Source organism: Schistocerca gregaria, chromosome 7, assembly GCF_023897955.1.
Source record: "Schistocerca gregaria isolate iqSchGreg1 chromosome 7, iqSchGreg1.2, whole genome shotgun sequence".
Classification (NCBI taxonomy): domain Eukaryota; kingdom Metazoa; phylum Arthropoda; class Insecta; order Orthoptera; family Acrididae; genus Schistocerca; species Schistocerca gregaria.
In genome coordinates this window covers 555,210,315-555,230,288 of record NC_064926.1, presented here as the reverse complement: position 1 = coordinate 555,230,288, position 19,974 = coordinate 555,210,315, and the positions used below count along the sequence as shown (strand labels likewise).

The following is a 19,974-nucleotide window of genomic DNA, read 5'->3' as shown; positions in this document are numbered from 1 at the left end:
CGGAAAAAGCTAAAACCTATGGTGGTAAGGAAATCGCGAACCCAGTGCGAAATTTTCCTAGGACATTATGATAAAAAAGGAAGCATGTACAGAAAGCCAGTATAAAGAAGCTCGAACGACAGAAGAGAATGGGTCAGCACAGTGCAAGACTACCAGATACTGTTAGCAATTTCTCTCACCCAGAAAGAAAAAAAAATCTGGGTCCATAACAGGTATCTGAGATGACCGTACTGAAGGACTTTAAGCCATAGCTGTTCAAAACAGTTCTCAATGTAGAATATATACAGACTTTTCTGGTGTGCCAGATTCATTACCATTCATACCAATGTCGCAGCCAAAAGAGAAGGAGGAGGCAGGTTGCATCGGCGCAGAGTGCACACACCTTAGTACATGCATTAAGGGCGATAAGAACTTTAAATTTTGGTTAGGCATTTTGTTGCACCCTGTACAACGGTAATGAATGTACAGGTGTAGAGTGGTGTACTAAGATGAAGGAGTTGCTTTACTTTGCTTGAGATTTAGGGATGTAGATTATAACGGGTGGGTAAAATTATTGTTGTAACGGGTTAATGATTATCGTAGGGAACATCGTGTGTAAAATTTACTTAAATCGATTTGTCACCTTAGTCAGAATTTTAGGATCTTTTTGTGTTTTTCAGGGAGCATCAGCTGAGATAAATTAAGATTGTTCACATTTTTGCATGGAGATTATAATGATTGGTAACGTTAGAAGAAGGAGACTGAGGAGTGGAGACTGATTTAAATGCTCTTCTAGACTTTTAAGACTTCTTATTGGGACTAGAGATCCCTTTAGGTATCTATATAAGAGAGTGCAGATTGTTGAAATGCATTTACGGGATCAAATTAATATTCCTGGTGTCTGTTTTATAATTGTTTTGCACTGTTTATGATTAATTCTGTCGGGGAATGTGGATATGTTTCTTGGGAATTTAGTGCTGCATTGTCTCGTTTTTAAAAGCTCTGAAGTGAGACCACAGGGATGAAATTATTCCCAAATTGCGATGTCACATAACAGTTTTCTCCTGAGTAGTTGCTCTTATAACAGCTCCCCATATGAGCAAACAGTTTTGCCCTTAACTGTTATTCCTCATAACATAGGTAACTGAGTTATACATGACTCTGTTTACAAAGGGCGCCTCAGTGTAGTTATGGGTTACAGCCACTCACGTCTGCTTTCATGCCCAGCAGTTAACTCTCTGCAAATAACCATCTGAAGCTGTGATAGTGCAATCAAACAGTCCATGCACTGGCTTGAATAAAATACACAGAAATATAAGATAATAGAAAAATGAATAATTTAATAAAAAATATTACATTTTAAAATTAGTGATTGATGTAGATAATACAGACTCTTCGAATAATTTTTATTCATGAAAGTATGTCTCAACTAAACGGAAAGTGGTCCTATGATACCCAGTTACAATACAGATAGAAAATAAACTTACACAATGCAGTAGAGATGCGTTGATAGTGTTACAAGATTACTAGCTGAATCACATGGGTAAATAATCGAGGAAGCATGAAAACTAAGTCCATTTCGTGATCAAAATACTCAAAATAATCACCAGCTCTAAATAGTTCAGTGTTTAACATAATAATTGATCAATTAACACAGGCAAGACGTGAATAGCAACTCGCACTCTGTCTGTTCTCAATTATTATAGTACGTATGTGGCTGTTCACCTCCAAGAATCAATGATCGATCGCGATGAAACACCACCTCGTACCTCAGACAGGTCTGCCTTCAGAACGAAAAGTGTCCAGAATTACTCCCCTGAGTGCATCATTCGAAAAATCCATGACTCCACTTGACTTCAGTAGTTCTGCCACTGCCTAATTTTCCTTGGCCTGAAGACCTTCATCACCAAAAATACATCGCACTTTAGTTCTGCAGACACGTTTTAACTCAACTCGACCACTTCCAGAACTAAACTAATATATTACTACAACATTTAAATAGACAGATGTTATGAATATTCAGATACAATCAGAACATTCATAACAATGACAAATAAAGAACTGTTGATTAATAAATAAGTTTGTATTCTTCCACAAGTGGACTCTTATGAATGGTCACTAAAAGTTGTTTACATGCTTATTTTAACTGCCTGATAGGTTCTTTTGGCACTCTAATTATGTCAGCTAAACATGCAATTCACCACTTTTAATAACCGCCGTTTTTAATACCATTTGTAATCAACATTTAAATAAAATTACCAGAAAAATGGTGAAATATTCCTTAAATATCTATACAAGCATCGCATGATACGAGGTATTCAAGGTGCATTCATTTGTTGTGTTATTGGGTAGAATATTGTGTGTGACAGACGTTTGCATAATGAATACATAAAAAAGAAATGTAATAAATCAAGAAATAAAATATTTACAGATAGACAGTTTTATGGGATGAATGCGATTGTGAAATGCTATCGTCTGAGCTATCGTTTCTTGTAACCACATGAATCGTCTAAAAGTTGTTAATTCAGATATTCATAGCGAAAATATTTAGTCACTGTAAAATATTAAATGCTGAACTTTTGGAAATATTGAAAATACTGGCTTGTCACTGGATGCATCTCGTTTATCTGAGATTACAGATGTAGCCACATTTGCTTTATTATTTGACTATGACTTATTACCGAATTTCAACTGTAAGAAACCATCTTCCAAATTGTCTCGTAATCTGCAATTGCTGGTGTCTTCCACATTATGCTAAGCAAGTCATCAGTGTCCAGCTCACATCTTTTGGGATTTTCCCCATCACTGGCCATACGGCTTGTGTTCGAACCTGTGTTGCTGGTAACAGGTGCCTGGGTGGACTGGCCATGGCGTGCCCTTGACGTTTGGTCTGTATAGCTTCAAAAAGAAATCCACATCACATTGCACCATTCTAGGAGGCCAATTAGCTCATATACATGCATGCAGCGTCTCAAAAAGTATGAATTGGTAAAGCTTGAAGTATTAGGGATGGTGGCTTCTTGTGCCTAGATGTAAGCGATACACAGGGTGAGTTACTAACTATTACCACCGAGAATATCTCCGAAAGTATGATAGTAGCTGAAAAATTTGTGGGACAAATGTTGCATGTGACGACGGGCGCCATAATATGACGTAGGTTTTTTGTTGCTACGTGGGGTCGCGTCAGAGATGAGAAGGTCAACTGTTTTTTCTTTTTTTTTTTAAACGGGATCCTATAATTGGGTACTTATTTTCTGATAGCGGCTATCGAGTCGAATCCAATGATGTGTAACAGTAAGGTATTTGAAGGTTAACGAAGGTCACAAAGGTGGCATGAACGGCCATTTACAGAAGGAGTGCGAAGAAACGACCATTGGTATTAATGCAGTGCTGCAATCTTCTTATCATGGATTGAGTGGTATTCCATACCACTTTGGCACTTATCGAAGCACATGCTCTGACAATTCTCTTTTGTATATCGTGCAAATAGTAAATATTTGCCATTGAACGTTTTTCGCAATACAGAACTAATACTAACGATAAGACTAGTATCGTCGAATGGAGCAAATGGAAATGATGTTTTCCTTCGGGGAACAAGCCGATATGCCTCTCATTTACGGATAATGCCAACGAAATTCAGTGCGAGCTAGAGAATTACACGCTGAAAGATATCCTCAACGTACTCACCCTACATGTCTTACATTAAAGTATGTGTATGATAAATTGAGAACAAGTGGATCTTTAACGCATGGGAAACATAGCTGGCAAAGGAAATTTACTATCAATGAAACGAAAATTGGTATTTTTGCCACTGTGGTTGTAGATCACTGTGTTAGTTCGCGTCAAATTGCAAGGGAATCTCGTATGAGCCAGAGTAGTGTTGTTCGTGTTCGGCATCACCATAAATATCATGCTTACCATATCACTCTCCACCAAGAATTAGCTGATACGAATTGTGTGTGTCACACTGAATTCTACCGATTGGCTCAACTTCAGATTCAGGGGGATGACACATATCTTAATATGATTTTATTTACTAACGACGCTACACTCGCGAACCGTGGAAATACTACTTTGCATAACATGCGTTACTGGGCAACGGAAAATCCATGTTGGCTGCGGCAAGTTGCACACCAAAAACAATGGTTGGTGAATGTATGGTGTGGAATTCTGGAAGACAGAATTATAGGCCCTTTTTTCATCGAAGGAAATGTTAATGGTAGGAAGTAGACCACATTCTTCCAAGAAACATTAGGTCTGTTATTGGAAGAAATATCTTTAGAAACCAGGAACAGAATGTGGTATCAACACCATGGGTGTCCTGCACATTTTCAGCTGATGGCTAGAAATGAGTTGCAGAGACAATTACCAAATCGTTGGGTTTGACGCGGAAGAGATGTGTCGTGGCCGCCTCATTCGCCAGACTTGACCTCTCTGAATATTTTCTTGTGTAGATTCGTAAGAGACATTGTTTATAAAGAAGTTTCCAGGTACACCTGACGATTTGCTTGAGAGAATTGTCAGAGCATGTGCTTCGGTAAGAGCGGAAGTGATAAGGAATGCTACTGAATCCATGATAAGAGGGTTGCAGCACTGCATCGATACCAATGGTCACCACTCCAAACATCTGTAAATGGACGTTCATGCCACCTTTGCAACCTTCGTTGACCTTCAAAGACCTTACTGTTACACATCATTAGATTCATCTTGATAGCCGCTATCAGAAAATAAGTATCAAGCTATAGCATTCCATTTAAAAAAAACAGCGTTGACCTTCATATCTCCGAAGTGACCCCAGCTAGCAACAAAAAACAAACGTCATATTGTGGTTCCCATTGTCCCATGCAACATTTGTCCAACAAACCTTTCAGCTGCTATCATACTTCTGGTGTTATTCTTGATGGCAATAGTGATTCACCCAGTATTCATGGTGGTCATGATCTATGTTAACGTTTTGGCAAGAGTAATGTGAATTATTTCTGAGTAATGAATGATTTATTCAGCATTTGGGATAACCATAATTGGTTTTTAATACTTCTTTTCCGTAGAATTTGTTAAGATGCCGTGTTAGTTTAGTGAGCTGGGGACGTGCTGTGTTATTTGATAGTATACAGGGGATAATATCTGATTTTTTTTAATTAACTGTGAGTACATGTAGGAAAATGTATTTTAGGGATTGAAATACTTGACTGAGCTTTATATAACACTCGCCGCAGGTGGTCCAGACTTCCACAGGGATATGTGAAACAGAATTATGTTTAGTAGGGATGAGAGTAGGAGTTGTCCACGAGACATCTCGAACTGCCCCCTTATTACCAGCAATTATGGCTACAGTGGGGGTACTAACTAGGTGTTCTAATGGTAGTTACCGCAATTGTAGAGAGATGAAAAGGTGCAGATCATTTGGAGCTGTAAGGCAGCAGTACGTTGATAAACAACACGACTTGCGACATTTCAAGACCAATCTATCGGCTACTGGTAATCATAACATGGGCTATGATTGTGAACTTGAAATATCGATTACTATACTTGACTGAAAAACCTTTGAAAATGCTATCTGCCAAAAACCTGAGCTTTACTCAGTTCTCTGGATGAGTGTATAAAACGCAGAAGGTAAGTATTTACATGAACCAATGTTTCTATACATACAGCATAATTGCAGCTGATATCAGCACAAAATGGAGGAGGCAGGTGTTCACCCATATTGCTTCTGGGTTTAGTTTGCACAGCCCTCACCTACCTACAGCAAAAAGTTGCTCCTCTCCATAACCCACTGCCCACTATACGAGGTTTGTCCGGAAAATACGTGTAAAAGTTGAATGATGTCTTTATGTTACAAGTTGCAGTCACCTGGGACTACTGCTATAATCAATCCCATCAACGCTCAGTTAGAATCAGAGTACTCTGTGTGAAGGTGGGAGTGTGTGGCAGCTTGTTGACAGTTACCCTTTTTCACCTGCCGTCGGCTTGGAGCTCTCTCTGATTGAGGAACAGCAAAGCTAGGCATGAATGGCCGTGAGAGTTTTGAGTGTTTGATACAGGTTTACGCAGACAATTCCCTGAGGAACCAACCTTGAACATGTGGTTAAAAAGGGTTCCAGGATGGCCGACAAGAAGTGAACGATGACCCTCGCCCAGGACGCCCGTCGACATCTAGTTCTTAAAGACCGCAGATTGACAGTCATAATGATTTCTGACGAGCTGTCAATCCCCAAAAGAATCGTTCACGAAATCCTGACACAAAAACTTGAAATGAAGAAATTGTGTGCGAAAATCGTACCGAAGCTCTTGAGGCCAGAACAGAAAGCGACGAGGGTAAGTGCTGTGAAGATTGGTTGGAAGCACAGGAACGAGGGGACTTTGTCAACCGAGTCATCACTGGAGACGAGTCCTGGTTCTACGAATTCGATGTGGAGCTCAAATCTCAAAGCAAGGAACGGAAGGTAGCAGGAGAACCGAGAGCAAAAATGTCGCGTAAATCAAGGTCAAATGTGAAGAGAATTTTGGTTGTTTTCTTTGATTCTAGGGGCTTTGTTCACAAGGAATTTGACCTTCCCGGCCGGAGAGTGAACGGAAATTTTTACATTGATATTCTGACACGTCTCAGAGCTCGTGTGTCCTGAGTTCGACCGGAGTTGGCAAAAGCGGGCAGGTGGATGCTTCATCACGACAATGCGCCCGCTCACACGTCGCTCGTTGTGCGCTAGTTTTTGGCCCGAAGCTCAGTCACCGTGACAGACCGTCCGCCTTATTTACCCGATTTAGCCCCGTGTGAACTCTTAATGTCCCCGAAATGTAAAATGGTGCTTCGGGGGCGAAACTTGGGAGATGTGGAAACCATCAAGGCGAAAACGACACAGCGACTGAACAACATCACAACTGAAGACTTTAAGCAATGTTATCAACAGTGGAAACGGCGGCGGCAGAAGTGTATCGCGTCTGAGGGCGAGTACTTTGAAGGAGACCATATTGTAATACCTGAATAATTGTAAAATAAAGTTATTATTCAACTTTTATACGTATTTTCCGGACAAACCTCGTATAACGGCTGGCTGTGTCACCCTTAGAGAACAAATAGTTGTTAAGCCAACAAGACATCAGACATTGTGAGCTAGATGGGATTTACATAAGAGTAATACGAACGAAAAGTGGACATAAATGTAAAAATAAATTGCAAAGGTACTACATTGGTTTAAGTCACACAATTTGATAACAGCATGTGATTTGGTAGACCAAATCGAGTATCGACAAAAACAGTGTTGTGCCACTGTCACCTTTCCAAACTGGCTCCATAAGTTGCAGCCAGGTGGACTGGCGGGCTGCCTTCCGGTTTACACTGCCGACGCTATTAAAGTACTGAGCTGTCATGGCAAAAGCCTCTGCTACAGCTCTGTGGCAAGTATAATTACCATACACCTGGCCCTGATTGTTGCTGACTGGGCCCTTCATGTGACTGGAAGTGGCACCTTTTCTTAATATCACCGAGGCAAGGAAGTACGAATAAAAGCCACTCAGACCTAACAGTATCTGTCATCAACAGTTGCCTATACCCAGTGTGGGTCATCCAGTCTCATCTTCAACTACCTGCTGCCTTGCTAGACGGTAGTCTTTGAGCCAGTAATAGGTGTAATGCTACTGGTGCCTGAACTGCTGCCTTTGGGGCTTGCTCAAGGTTGACATTATCTGACTCCTTCAAATATCCAAGGTGTCTTTGGATCCCAGTCTGGGCTTCAGTGGTTACTGCACCGGACATCCACTGAACTGTTGGCTGGTTACTGTATTTACGTTTGACGGTGTGGCTGACATATGCACGAGTCCGCTGCTGTTGCACCCCTAATGCCTTCAGCGTTGGCTTATCTGCGCATCCGCCAAGGCGCTGACACCACTCCTTTGCTGTGGCCATCTTCCGTAGCTGACGTTCTGGTTACCTCCCAACTCTGCCGCATGCTCCACTGGGCAAGCCCTGTCGCCCAGGGTCATTGCATTCTACCGAGGCACGACATCAGCTATATGGATTGTAGTCGTCAAATATGTTATTGTAAAAATACTTCCAAAACAGAATTTTTATAGTCCAGATCGCAATTGATACTTATCCAGATTACTAGTTTCAGCAAATTTAAATTGCCATCTTTCGATCGTCGGATGCCAGAACTGCTAAGTCCGTACGTGTGGCACATTGACATCCAGTTACTGAAAACATGGAGGTAAACTTACAGAAATGACACTCCAATGCAACACTAAGTTCACTAAAATAAAAGCCTTAACTGTGTTAGCAAGGCACAGAGGTTTCTAACATATCAGAGCTCTTATACTACTCTCTGATGTGTGTATGTTGATAATCAGCTCCATACACCAGCGGATGAGCGCTGTCTGATTTATCTGATAGCTCTGTGTCACGTAGATACAGTTATGGCTTTTATTTTAGAGCACTTTGTGTTCTATATGAGTTTTTGTAGAATCCTTCCAAATTTTCTCGCCAGATGGCATTTTGCCACACATAAGGTCTGTGTAATTTACTATGTGATAGTTTACCATCTGACAGCTTAAGTTGACAGCTGTAAGTGCCGAGATCCTTAGAATAGTCTACCTCACCTGTTCCCACCAGAATACTATATTTCTTAATTTTTTATTTATAATAGCTCAACATTTAAACTACTCTATACTGCCTTTAATTAAGTGAAAAAGTAGTCATTTATAAAAACTTACTTTTCAATTCATGAAATATTATCAATGATAATGATCTTTATTGTATCCAATTTCAAATATAGTTGTCTCTACATAAAAATGGGCTAGTAGAGTAAAACAGCAGTGAAGAGGGCAGTCTTGCTTTGCCGAAACTAGTAAACAGGATAAGTATCAACTGCTGTCTGGGTGGTAAAACTTCTATTTTGGACGTTTTTATTACGGTGATATAGGGATGGATCCCCTTTGACAATGTCAAGTGATTAAAACATGTTGTTTTATGAGCGCACAATGAGCAAAGAGTTGGTTCTCGGTACCTGCTGCACAGACAAACATCCTGCACTGTGTGGCACTGTTCTGAATTTTCTGTGACAGAGGGGCCAATTTACGGCTCGGAATGAAACTTGCCCCGTAAAAGCCACAAGGACGAGCTGTACACGGTCTGCTTTACTCCTTGTTGCTGTATTAGCCAAATAATTTACTAAATGGTACAATTGACGGACCTGAATGAAGCTTGAGCCGTAAAAGCAATACGAACGAAGTTTACATCGTCTGCTTTACGCCCTATGCTGTGTTAGCAAAACAATTTACCAAAGGGTGACCCTGCGGTCGAGTAATTGACGGTAGACAAGTTATGCGAATTATGGTGAACATAAACAAACGAGGGAATATTCCTAGTAAGCATAGGCAACGTTACAGAAGTAAGCTTTGACATTAGGTGGTTAATTCAGGTGGTTAACGAGCAGTGCTCCAGAGCAGCTGACCTCTGACTGTCTCTAAACTCCACGCTGGCGAAACCAGGTCGCTCGTTGGCGCTAAACCTCCCAGTGTCCGTAGGCCCTTTCCGTACTTGCTCAGCGGCAACCATTTCCTAACATCTAGCTTTCTTTTCATATTTACTAGGATTCAAAACCCACTTGATATTCGTTACGGTCCACTTTCGGCAGGGCGGCTTATAACTTCTCATCCCTAACATTCGGTTCACCTATATCAGTGGAATTATTGTTACCTGTCACTTCACTCTGCGTTGGTAGGTACTCGATCCGTCGACGGAAGCAGCATTGAAGCAATATCGACCGAATTCCTACCAAGCAGAGGCCGCATAACTCAAGCTTGTAGGCAGCATGTAAAAGTTGGTAATATTACCTCGTTGTCATGATTCTAAACAACTTGCTTTAAGTGTTTTAATGTTCTATTAATTAGGCTTTTTTGCTTCCAGAACACATTGCAAAATGGCTGTCAAGTCTGTATTTAGTGTCAATATAATATTGGTGGAAGTGAATGGATGTTTTTACTACACTTCTCCACAGAAAAGCATCCAGAAGTCACAAATCCGACCAGACTCATTTTCACGCTCTATACAGGGTGTTACAACAAAGTACTGCCAAACTTTCAGGAAACATTCCTCACACACAAAGAAAGAAAAAATGTGATGTGGGCATGTGTCAAGCCGGCCGCGGTGGTCTCGCGGTTCTAGGCGCGCAGTCCGGAACCGTGGGACTGCTACGGTCGCAGGTTCGAATCCTGCCTCGGGCATGGATGTGTGTGATGTCCTTAGGTTAGTTGGGTTTAAGTAGTTCTCAGTTCTAGGGGACTAATGACCACAGCAGTTGAGTCCCATAGTGCTCAGAGCCATTTGAACCATTTGGGCATGTGTCAGGAAACGCTTACTTTCCATGTTGGAGCTCATTTTGTTACTTCTCTTCAAATCACATTAATCATGAAATGGAAACACACAGCAACAGAACGTACCAGCGTGACGTGAAACACTTTGTTACAGGAAATGTTCGTAATGTCCTCCTTTAGCGAGGATACATGCATGCACCCTCCGTCGCATGGAATCCCTGATGCGCTGATGCAGCCCTAGAGAATGGCGTATTGTATCACAGCCGTCCACAATACGAGCACGAAGAGTCTCTACATTTGGTACCGGGGTTGCGTAGACAAGAGCTTTCAAATGCCCCCATAAATGAAAGTCAAGAGGGTTGAGGTCAGGAGAGCGTGGAGTCTATGGAATTGGTCCGCCTCTACCAATCGATCGGTCACCGAATCTGTCGTTGAGAAGCGTACGAACACTTCGACTGAAATGTGCAGGAGCTCCATCTTGCATGCACCACATGTTGTGTCGTACTTGTAAAGGCACATGTTCTAGCAGCACAGGTAGAATATCACGTATGAAATCATGATAACGTGCTCCACTGAGGGTAGGTGGAAGGACATGGAGCCCAATCGAGATATCACCTACAATGCCTGCCCAAACGTTCACAGGACATCTGTGTTGATGGCGTGATTGCACAATTGCGTGCGGATTCTCGTCAGCTCACACATGTTGATTGTAAAAATTTACAATTTGATCACGTTGGAATGAAGCCTCATCCGTAAAGAGAACATTAGCACTGAAATTGGGATTGACACATTGTTGGATGAACCATTCGAAGAAGTGTACCCGCTGAGGCCAATCAACTGCTGATAGTGCCTGCACACTCTGTACATGGTACGGAAACAACTGGTTCTCCCGTACCACTCTCCATACAGTGGCGTGGTCAACGTTACCTTGTACAGCAGCAACTTCTCTGACGCTGACGTTAGGGTTATCGTCAACTGCACGAAGAATTGCCTCGTTCGTTGCAGGTGTCCTCGTCGTTCTAGGTCTTCCCCAATCGCGAGTCATAGGCTGGAATGTTCCGTGCTCCCTAAGACGCCGATTAATTGCTTCGAACGTCTTCCTGTCGAGACACCTTCGTTCTGGAAGTCTGTCTCGATTCAAACGTACCGCGGCACGGTTATTGCCCCGTGCTAATCCATACATCAAATGGGCATCTGCCAACTCCGCATTTGTAAACATTGCACTAACTGCAAAACCACGTTCGTGATGGACACTAAACTGGTAATGCTACGTACTGATGTGCTTGATGCTAGTACTGTAGAGCAATGAGTCGCATGTCAACACAAGCAACGAAGTAAACATTACTTTCCTTCAACTAGCGGTGAATCGACGAAGTACAGTACATACTGACGAAACTAAAATGAGCTCTAACATGGAAAGTAAGCGTATCCGGACACATGTCCACATAACATCTTTTCTTTATTTGTGTATGAGGAATGTTTCATGGAAGTTTGGCCGTACCTTTCCGTAACACCCCGTATAGTCATTGACTCTCATAAATCCACGAGGTACTCCCAAATGTTCCGTGATGTTCACCGGAAAACGCCACGCTGAGTCTGAAGTGTGGGAAGAAAGATCATACACAAATTAACTTCCAAACCATTTAATTCAAACTAACCTAACTTGTATAAAAACGCTCACAACTCACGTCGCTTGGTTGGCTGCTTGATTTGAGGCAGGGGACCAGACAGCGAGGTCGTTGGTTCTATTGGGTTAGGGAAGGATGTGGAAGGAAGTCGGCCGCCCCTTTCAAAGGAATCATCCTGGCATATGACGGAAGCGATTTAGGGAAATTACGGAAGGACTAAATGAAGATGGCCGGACTCTGGTTTGACTCGTCGTCTTCCCAAATGCGAGTCCGGTTCGCTTACCACTAAGTCACGACGTAGCTTGATATTTACGAAACGATAACCGAAACAAATGCAAGATTTTCTTCGTATTGGTACATATTTGTAAAGAGCTCGTTACACACCGCAGCCTTGGGATTCTCCCAAGTCTCGTGAAGTTGGAGTCATTTATTGTAAGCGCGTCCTTGTCGCACTTACAGATCAGTAAGTGCGAGGGCTAGGCAGCAACATAGGAACGCGGTGGTCACTGAGTCAGGAAGACAACAGGAAGATAGCGATACCGAATACGCGTTGGAAGGTGACAGAGGTGTTCCACTTTGTTTTCTTCCCGGCGCCTGCAGAATTCTTGTGGATGGAGTGCACAGACAGTGTCTGTGTTTTGGTACTATGTGTGCTGTACATAAGATTTCCCAAGTGAAACATGCCTGTTTAATTGACACTTCTCTGTTTTGTCGACGTTTGCACTGATCTGACGACATGTCCTGTCTGCTAGTATTTAATGTCGAATCTATATGTACTTTTGTACCGTTATTGCATTTTGTGCCGCTTTTGGTCCAGTCTGCCTGTTACAGAAGAAGTTGTTTCCATTTGTTTTTTAAGATAATTTCACCGTCTGGATTTTAGGCTTTGTGGGTCCTTAATTCTTACTTTATCATTATTAACTCTCAAGATCATGGACATTTTCATGTGCATAGATGAATTCTGGCTAGAGTTTAATTTTACTTTGTGGTAAAGTTTTGTTCTCAGTGATGATTCAAACCTTTCATTATCGCTGATTCGACAGTCACCCAGGCATTCTACGGTACTTGACTAGAGCACTAAATCTCGAACGAGAATCCCAAAGGAAATATTCAGGACAATTCGGAAAAGCAAGTGAACCATAGCTACCTAGTAGTTCTGTGGTCTGTAATCGTCATTTTCTACAGCTACTTACGGTACGTGTTATGCGTTACTATAGCGGGTTGTTTAAATTTTTCGTCAGGTGTTTTTATTTGTCATAAATGTGATAACGGTATGGCGGTTTATGTGTCGAAAATGTACGCACGAAAGTATTTTGTACAAACCTTTTTTATCGATAATATGCAAGGTATAGCGTTGTGAAGTCCACGTCCACGGATATGTCATTGTCTTGCGTCAGGTGTCGAATTATTTACTTGAATTCATCCTCAGGTACGATGGCCCTTCGTTTCCTTTACGGCGGCGTGCCGTTCCTGCAACGCTTCAAAGCCAAGTTCACGGGCGACGCCGTCTCCGACTTCTTCCTCGAGTTGGTACGCCACACAGTCGACGAGCGACTGGAGAAAGACATCAAGAGGAATGACTTCCTCGACCTGCTGATCCAGCTCAAGGAGAAGGGACACCTAGAGGGCGACGCCCACTCTCTGGTGCAGACCGAGGAATCGATTGGTAAGCACTGCGAGACTTTGCTTGGCAGCTCAGTCTTCTCATTACATTTTTCTGTTGAGAGCTACTGTATGAACAGCGTGAAGTGTTCGAGAAGAGTCAACCGTTCTATTCCGAAATGGTGGCGGGTCCTTTATGGACTATCATTTCTGTAATTATGATCCATTACATACAGGCCACTCGATATGGTGTCCTGTTCCACCTCTGCCGAGTCGAGAATGACGTGGTGTGGTCTGTGCCACAATCACACAGAGGTGTGCCATTCTGCAGTGTGCCTTACGGGTGCCATATGAAACTTGCGTGGCTGCAGTCAAGACAAAATCCGGCGCCGAGGAGGAAGTACCACTATCGATTTCCATTACTGACCTTGATAAAAGTTTATGTAGGTAACATTTACATACGTCTTTGTCTCAAGGTGAGAAACTGTAATTGTAATTGGTATGTGCATGACAGTGTACGGCCCAGCACGTTCCAAAAAGCCACTCACGAAAATGTGAGTTTCAAGTGGTCCTATCTCGGGTTCTATTGATCACACACATAATGACGCAAGAGTTTTGGGCATTACTTGGCATAGTAATTATTTGTATACATATTGGAAGAATGGGCGAGCTATAGCTATCCTGCAGCACGGGGTCAAAAGTTACACATCACAAATTTAAACATCAGCCTCGACAAATTGTCCAAGTCTACTATTTATTCTGCTTTAAATGTATTTCTAGGGTAGACCTTAGGCGGCGTATGAAAGCAGAATTGTTGTCATTGGCGGTTCCTGAGAAAACCCAGAAAAACCAAGATTTTTATATACGAAAAGTACTTATTGTGGGGTTATCATTTCTATAAATTCTATTCATGACTGATCGACGAAATTTTTACCATGCATTCTGAAGACGATATTCCCGGGGCCCTCCGGATCATTTATCCATTTAATTATCCATTAGCGAAATCCAGAATATCTGAGTCACCGTACATATGCAGAAGACCGCAAAAACCTATTTTTAGCCGGTTTTGCTCTCTGAGGCGCAATTATCTCAATTCGTAACCGTACCAAATGTTTCAAACCTTAAATATGTGTTCTTCAGACATTCAGCTACAAACCCTTATCATTTATCAAGATACACCAGATAAACCAATATTTTTGGGTATCAGACGTACCAACTCTGGACATGGCATTTTCTATAAATTCTGTTCCTGGCAAATCGTAGTACTTTTCGCCATATGTTCTTGAAATGCTATTGTCGTGGAATCTTGAAACTTTATTCGGTTTATTATCCGTTACCTGTATCGAGAGGTTCAAAAGTACCGCACTTACGCACTAAAAATTCCAGATTAATTTCCGGCCTGAGGCGTCAATGTAGTTTTAACTCTCATAGTGAACCTATGGAAAGGGTTCCGAAGTCATCACACTACGTTTTTAGTCAGAATATTTTCAACAATAGAACTTCATGACGCACTGTCTCTGTGTAATGGCCACTTCGTATCTTTACAAATATGCGAAAAGTGGTAATGTAATGACATAAAAGTGCTAAAAGGGTCTTAAAATAACTTTAAAGAACATAAAATAACTGCCAAAAGTAATGTAAAACTGTAAATACTACAAATTCAGTAAAATATTCGTAATAATATTTGTTTCTCTTTTAAGAAAAAAAAATCATAACTTGGGCCGTTTCAATCAATAGTGATAGGTGAGCAAAGTGTCCAGAAAAAATGGTAAGCGAAAGACATTTTGTAAGCCTTATATTTATGAGTACTTATGTTGTTTATTAGTGGCAAAGTACAGAAATGTGTTGAAAATACAAATAAACTGTCGAAATCTTAATGACCTCTAGAATTCGTTTTATACAGGGTGTTACAAAAAGGTACGGCCAAACTTTCAGGAAACATTCCTCACACACAAAGAAAGAAAATATGTTATGTGGACATGTGTCCGGGAACTCTTTACTTTCCATGTTAGAGCTCATTTTATTACTTCTCTTCAAATCACATTAATCATGGAATGGAAACACACAGCAACAGAACGTACCAGCGTGACTTCTAACACTTTGTTACAGGAAATGTTCAAAATGTCCACCGTTAGCGAGCATACATGCATCCACCCTCCGTCGCATGGAATCCCTGATGCGCTGATGCAGCCCTGGAGAATGGCGTATTGTATCACAGCCGTCCACAATACGAGCACGAAGAGTCTGTACATTTGGTACCGGGGTTGCGTAGACAAGAGCTTTCAAATGCCCCCATAAATAAAAGTCAAGAGGGTTCAGGTCAGAAGGGCGAGGAGGCCATGGATTTGGTCTGCCCCTACCAGTTCATCGGTCACCGAATCTGTTGTTGAGAAGCGTACAAACACTTCGACTGAAATGTGCAGAGCTCCATCGTGCATAAACCACATGTTTTGTCGTACTTGTAATGGCACGTGATCTAGCAGCAGAGGTAGAGTATCCCTTATGAAATCATGGCGATGATCGAGGAAGTACAGTACATGCTGACGAAACTAAAATGAGCTCTAACATGGAAATTAAGCGTTTCCGGGCACATGTCCACATAACATCTTTTCTTTATTTGTGTGTGAGGAATGTTTACTGAAAGTTTGGCCGTATCTTTTTCTAACACCGTGTATAAGCGGAAAACTGTTGTAACAAGGAGAAGGGATCAGCTGAAAAGTGCTTCTGTCAGAGAACAAAAAAGGCGAATGTAATCCTGTAGAAAGAGCCTGAGAGAAAAGTGAGGAATCAGCTTCTTCAGTTCCCATCTAGCCTTCCTCACCAAAATGTTTTGGATGCTAACATATTCGACTTTTTTGTGCTGAAAGCAGGAAGACAGCGACGATGGCATGGAAGAAAAGGAGACAGTGCAAGTGCGAGAGAAAGAGAGCGGAGACAGCGATAGTGGTGTCACGACAGTGTGATAGTGAAACGAAAGGAAAACTGATGAGGACAACAGGGATGGGAGTCAAGGATAAGAGAGAGCATTTATTGATGGTCAATGAGAGTTGGTGGCAGTAAAGGAGAAAGAGATGTGAATGGAGATAAAAGCAGTACCGTAAAAAGAGAAAGGAGAGACTGGAAGCCAAAAATACAGATGGGTGGAGACCATTTACCGTCATTGCGGTGTCTGGTCCCTCCTAAACTTCAACGTAAATGTGTAGGGAAGACCGCATTTGGAACGAAATTTGGCTGGTTGGGGAAGGAGACCAGACAGCGTGGTAATCGGTCTCATCGGATTAGGGAAGGATGGGGAAGGAAGGCGGCCGTACCCTTACAGAGGAACCATATCGGCATCCACCTGGAGGGATTTAGGGAAATCACGGAAAACCTAAATCAGGACGGCCGGACGCAGGATTGTACCGTCGTCCTCCCCAATGTGAGTCCAGTGTCTAACCACTGCGCCACCTCGCTCGGTGAACGAAATTTAACCATGTCCATATGGATGACAAACATGTTGGTCTCACCAGAATTTTTGAGCTGCCAAGATACAGTGGAGAAAATGGTAGTCGGTAGGAACCATAAAAGTAGGCAAAGTAAGTGAGACAGGAGACTGTGGCAGTGGGATACGCGGTAAATAATGGGAGAAAAGGGAGGTGATTGGAGATTCACGCATAGAGAGTGTTAGTGAGAGGGTGATTCTGCATTGAAGGCTCAACTACAAAGAAAATCTGAGTAAAAGGGTTTAGAATGTAATGTGTTAAAAGAGAGCGACAACATTTTCGTGCCAACAGTTTTTGTGAGGATGGCAGGATTAGTACTGAGGAAGCTGATTGCCCACTGTTTTGTCTGACTCCTTTAAACTGGAAGATATTAGCCTTATTTCTTCTCCGACTGGAGCATTTTTCCACTCATAAATGAATATTTATGTATTGCAAAGTTATAACAAGAAGTTTCCGAAAAAGCTTCCAAAACCAAATGCTCACACCCAGATGTTTTACGTGAGTCGATTCGTCGATGTAAGATGCTCAAGCTATGCTGAAATTAAAATGTTCGAATACCGTTGTAAGGAAACATATACCTTATGCACACTTGAAATCCTTCTCATTTCATTGTAATTAGTCGTCCAAACTCTATAAATGATTCGAAGAGATGAGCGAGTTTCCTGGCCTCCATATTTTCTACGTGTGAGGACAATCGGCCGCTTCAAATCCTGCCTTTGGAGTTTTCTGGTAATTATTTCCTCTTTCTTTCGACGTTTGTGATTCGAGATCTGCCAGTAACTATGATAGTTTCAGATGTATGATATACTTATGTCTTATAGTCTTATAGTCAGTACCCCTCCATAACGCATTTCTTCATCAATTTCAGAACAGCTATTTCAGTCTGCAGTGAAGTGTATCCTGTTATTAAGCTACTTTACACATTAAAACTTGGATGAGATGAGCACAGAGTACTCATGAAGTTAACCTTATGGAGGAACGTCAGTTTTTATTGCAGATATGATTCTTGTCTACCCGAGAGTGAAATTTGTTACTAGTTATACCAGAGAGGGGTTTCAAAGACAACAAATAAATTAGATGTGTCAGTTACACCACGTTTCTGAATGCGTTTACAGAAAAAAGTTTTAAGGGGACACTAAACAATACCACCCGCAAGGGTCATCATAATCACCAGAACACAGGTTCTGTATCGGAGATGTCAAAGAAATTCCTATCAATTTTCACTGTGTTATTTTCCTTTAGATACAAGTGAATTAAACCCTTACTGTTTTTCCCTTAAGGCCTTCACCCTAAGTTAAGACTTGTATAAGCTGAATGCTAAACACGAACTTTCACAAATTATTGTAGTGATTTACTTTTCCCAAAAAGGAGGACAATTTTGGGTATATGAAGTTTTAATTACACTGTCATATACTGTTTACCTGGATTGAGTCCTCATTATGCCTCAACCAGTGCAAGACATACCATTCGGAATCTACATATAGTTTCTTCAACAAGCTATGATGTAAATGGAAGGAGGTACTTTCCATTAACCAACATTTGCGTTATGCTTTCGACGAATTACTGCCTAACTGAGTCTTTGCGCACTACAGATAGTCTGATCTTATTGTAGTGGTTCGTGCAGCACCTGTTCATAGGACCAAGGGCCTGAATAAACTTCTCTGCGCTATGCCTTCACTTACTTCTACGTACATTAATGACTCTCCATTCAAAATAACACCCTGCCCCCTCCCTGCCAAGAGATCTTAAAGCCAGACACAGACTCCGTTTGGTAACTATTTTTTGTCTCGTTTTCTCTTTTCTTAGTCATGGTTTGATGCGCCACCCCCCAAATTCAAACCTTGATATCATAGTAGCTCCAGCTATTTGTTAGGTGTTTTCAAACGTCTTCACCCTCTACAGCTCCCTCTAGTATCATGGAAGTTATTCCCTGATGTCGTAACACATATCTTGTCATCTTGTCCCTTCCCCTTATCAGTGCTCTACATACGTTCATTTCTTCGCCAATTTTGCGGAGAACCTCCTCATTTATTTTACCGTTGCATCTGACTCCCAACATTTCTCTGTAAAATCTAGACGCTTTCTACTCCGATTCGGTGCTCCTACTGTCCATGAGTCGCTACCATTCAGAGCCGTCCTCAAACGTACATTTTCTGAAACATCTCTCTCAAATTAAGGCCTAAGTTTGATGCCAGTAGACTTATGTTGGCCAGGAACAAATTCTATCGTACTGAAATACTACAGTTCTGGAAACGACCTTGTTGCCTTTTCAGGACACTGATGACACCCTGCAGATTCAGCATTTCATTATACAAACAGCTTCCAGACAGCGATCCAGTTATCTGGGAAATCACCAAGTCTTCATGAAGTTTCAGTATACGCCAACCGAACACGTCGTGATCATAAGTGGGCTACACTTCGACGCACTACCAATGTCAGCCCCTGCCACTGGGTCGCCGATAGTCTTTTGATGCAGCTAGGCTGCAAACCACCGACACTGCCTGTTGGCCTAACCATAAGATCACCTTCACTCTGCCACCGTCTCTACGTGACCGCCTGCAGATGTCCTGTCATCACCTCATTATCCGAGGTACGAAGTGCCGAACCCGAAGCTCCCGTCTGACGTCGCCAGACCGAGAACGCCGCCCACCAGTCGAGGATTCGTCACTCAGATCTCAATCTACATCTACATCTAGATCCATACTCCGCAAGCCACCTGACGGTGTGTGGCGGAGGGTACCTTGAGTACCTCTATCGGTTCCCCCTTCTATTCCAGTCTCGTATTGTTCGTGGAAAGTAGGATAGTCGGTATGTTTCTGTGTGGGCTCTAATCTCTCTGATTTTATCCCCATGGTCTCTTCGCGAGATATACGTCGGAGGGAGCAATATACTGCATGACACCTCGGTGAAGGTATGTTCTTGAAACTACAACAAAAGCCTGTACCGAGCTACTGAGCGTCTCTCCTGCAGAGTCT

At 42.0% G+C, this 19,974-nt stretch overlaps 1 protein-coding gene across 3 annotated transcripts in view; it reads left to right on the top strand.

Moving 5' to 3' along the window:
• Nucleotides 1-19,974, top strand: part of LOC126281917 (cytochrome P450 6a2-like) — a 181,831-nt gene that overhangs the window by 20,753 nt on the left and 141,104 nt on the right. For all 3 annotated transcript variants that reach the window (XM_049981245.1, XM_049981246.1, XM_049981243.1), the window contains exon 3: nt 13,345-13,581. In XM_049981245.1, coding sequence (XP_049837202.1) covers nt 13,345-13,581 — 237 coding nt within the window. The remainder of the gene's footprint in view (nt 1-13,344; nt 13,582-19,974) is intronic.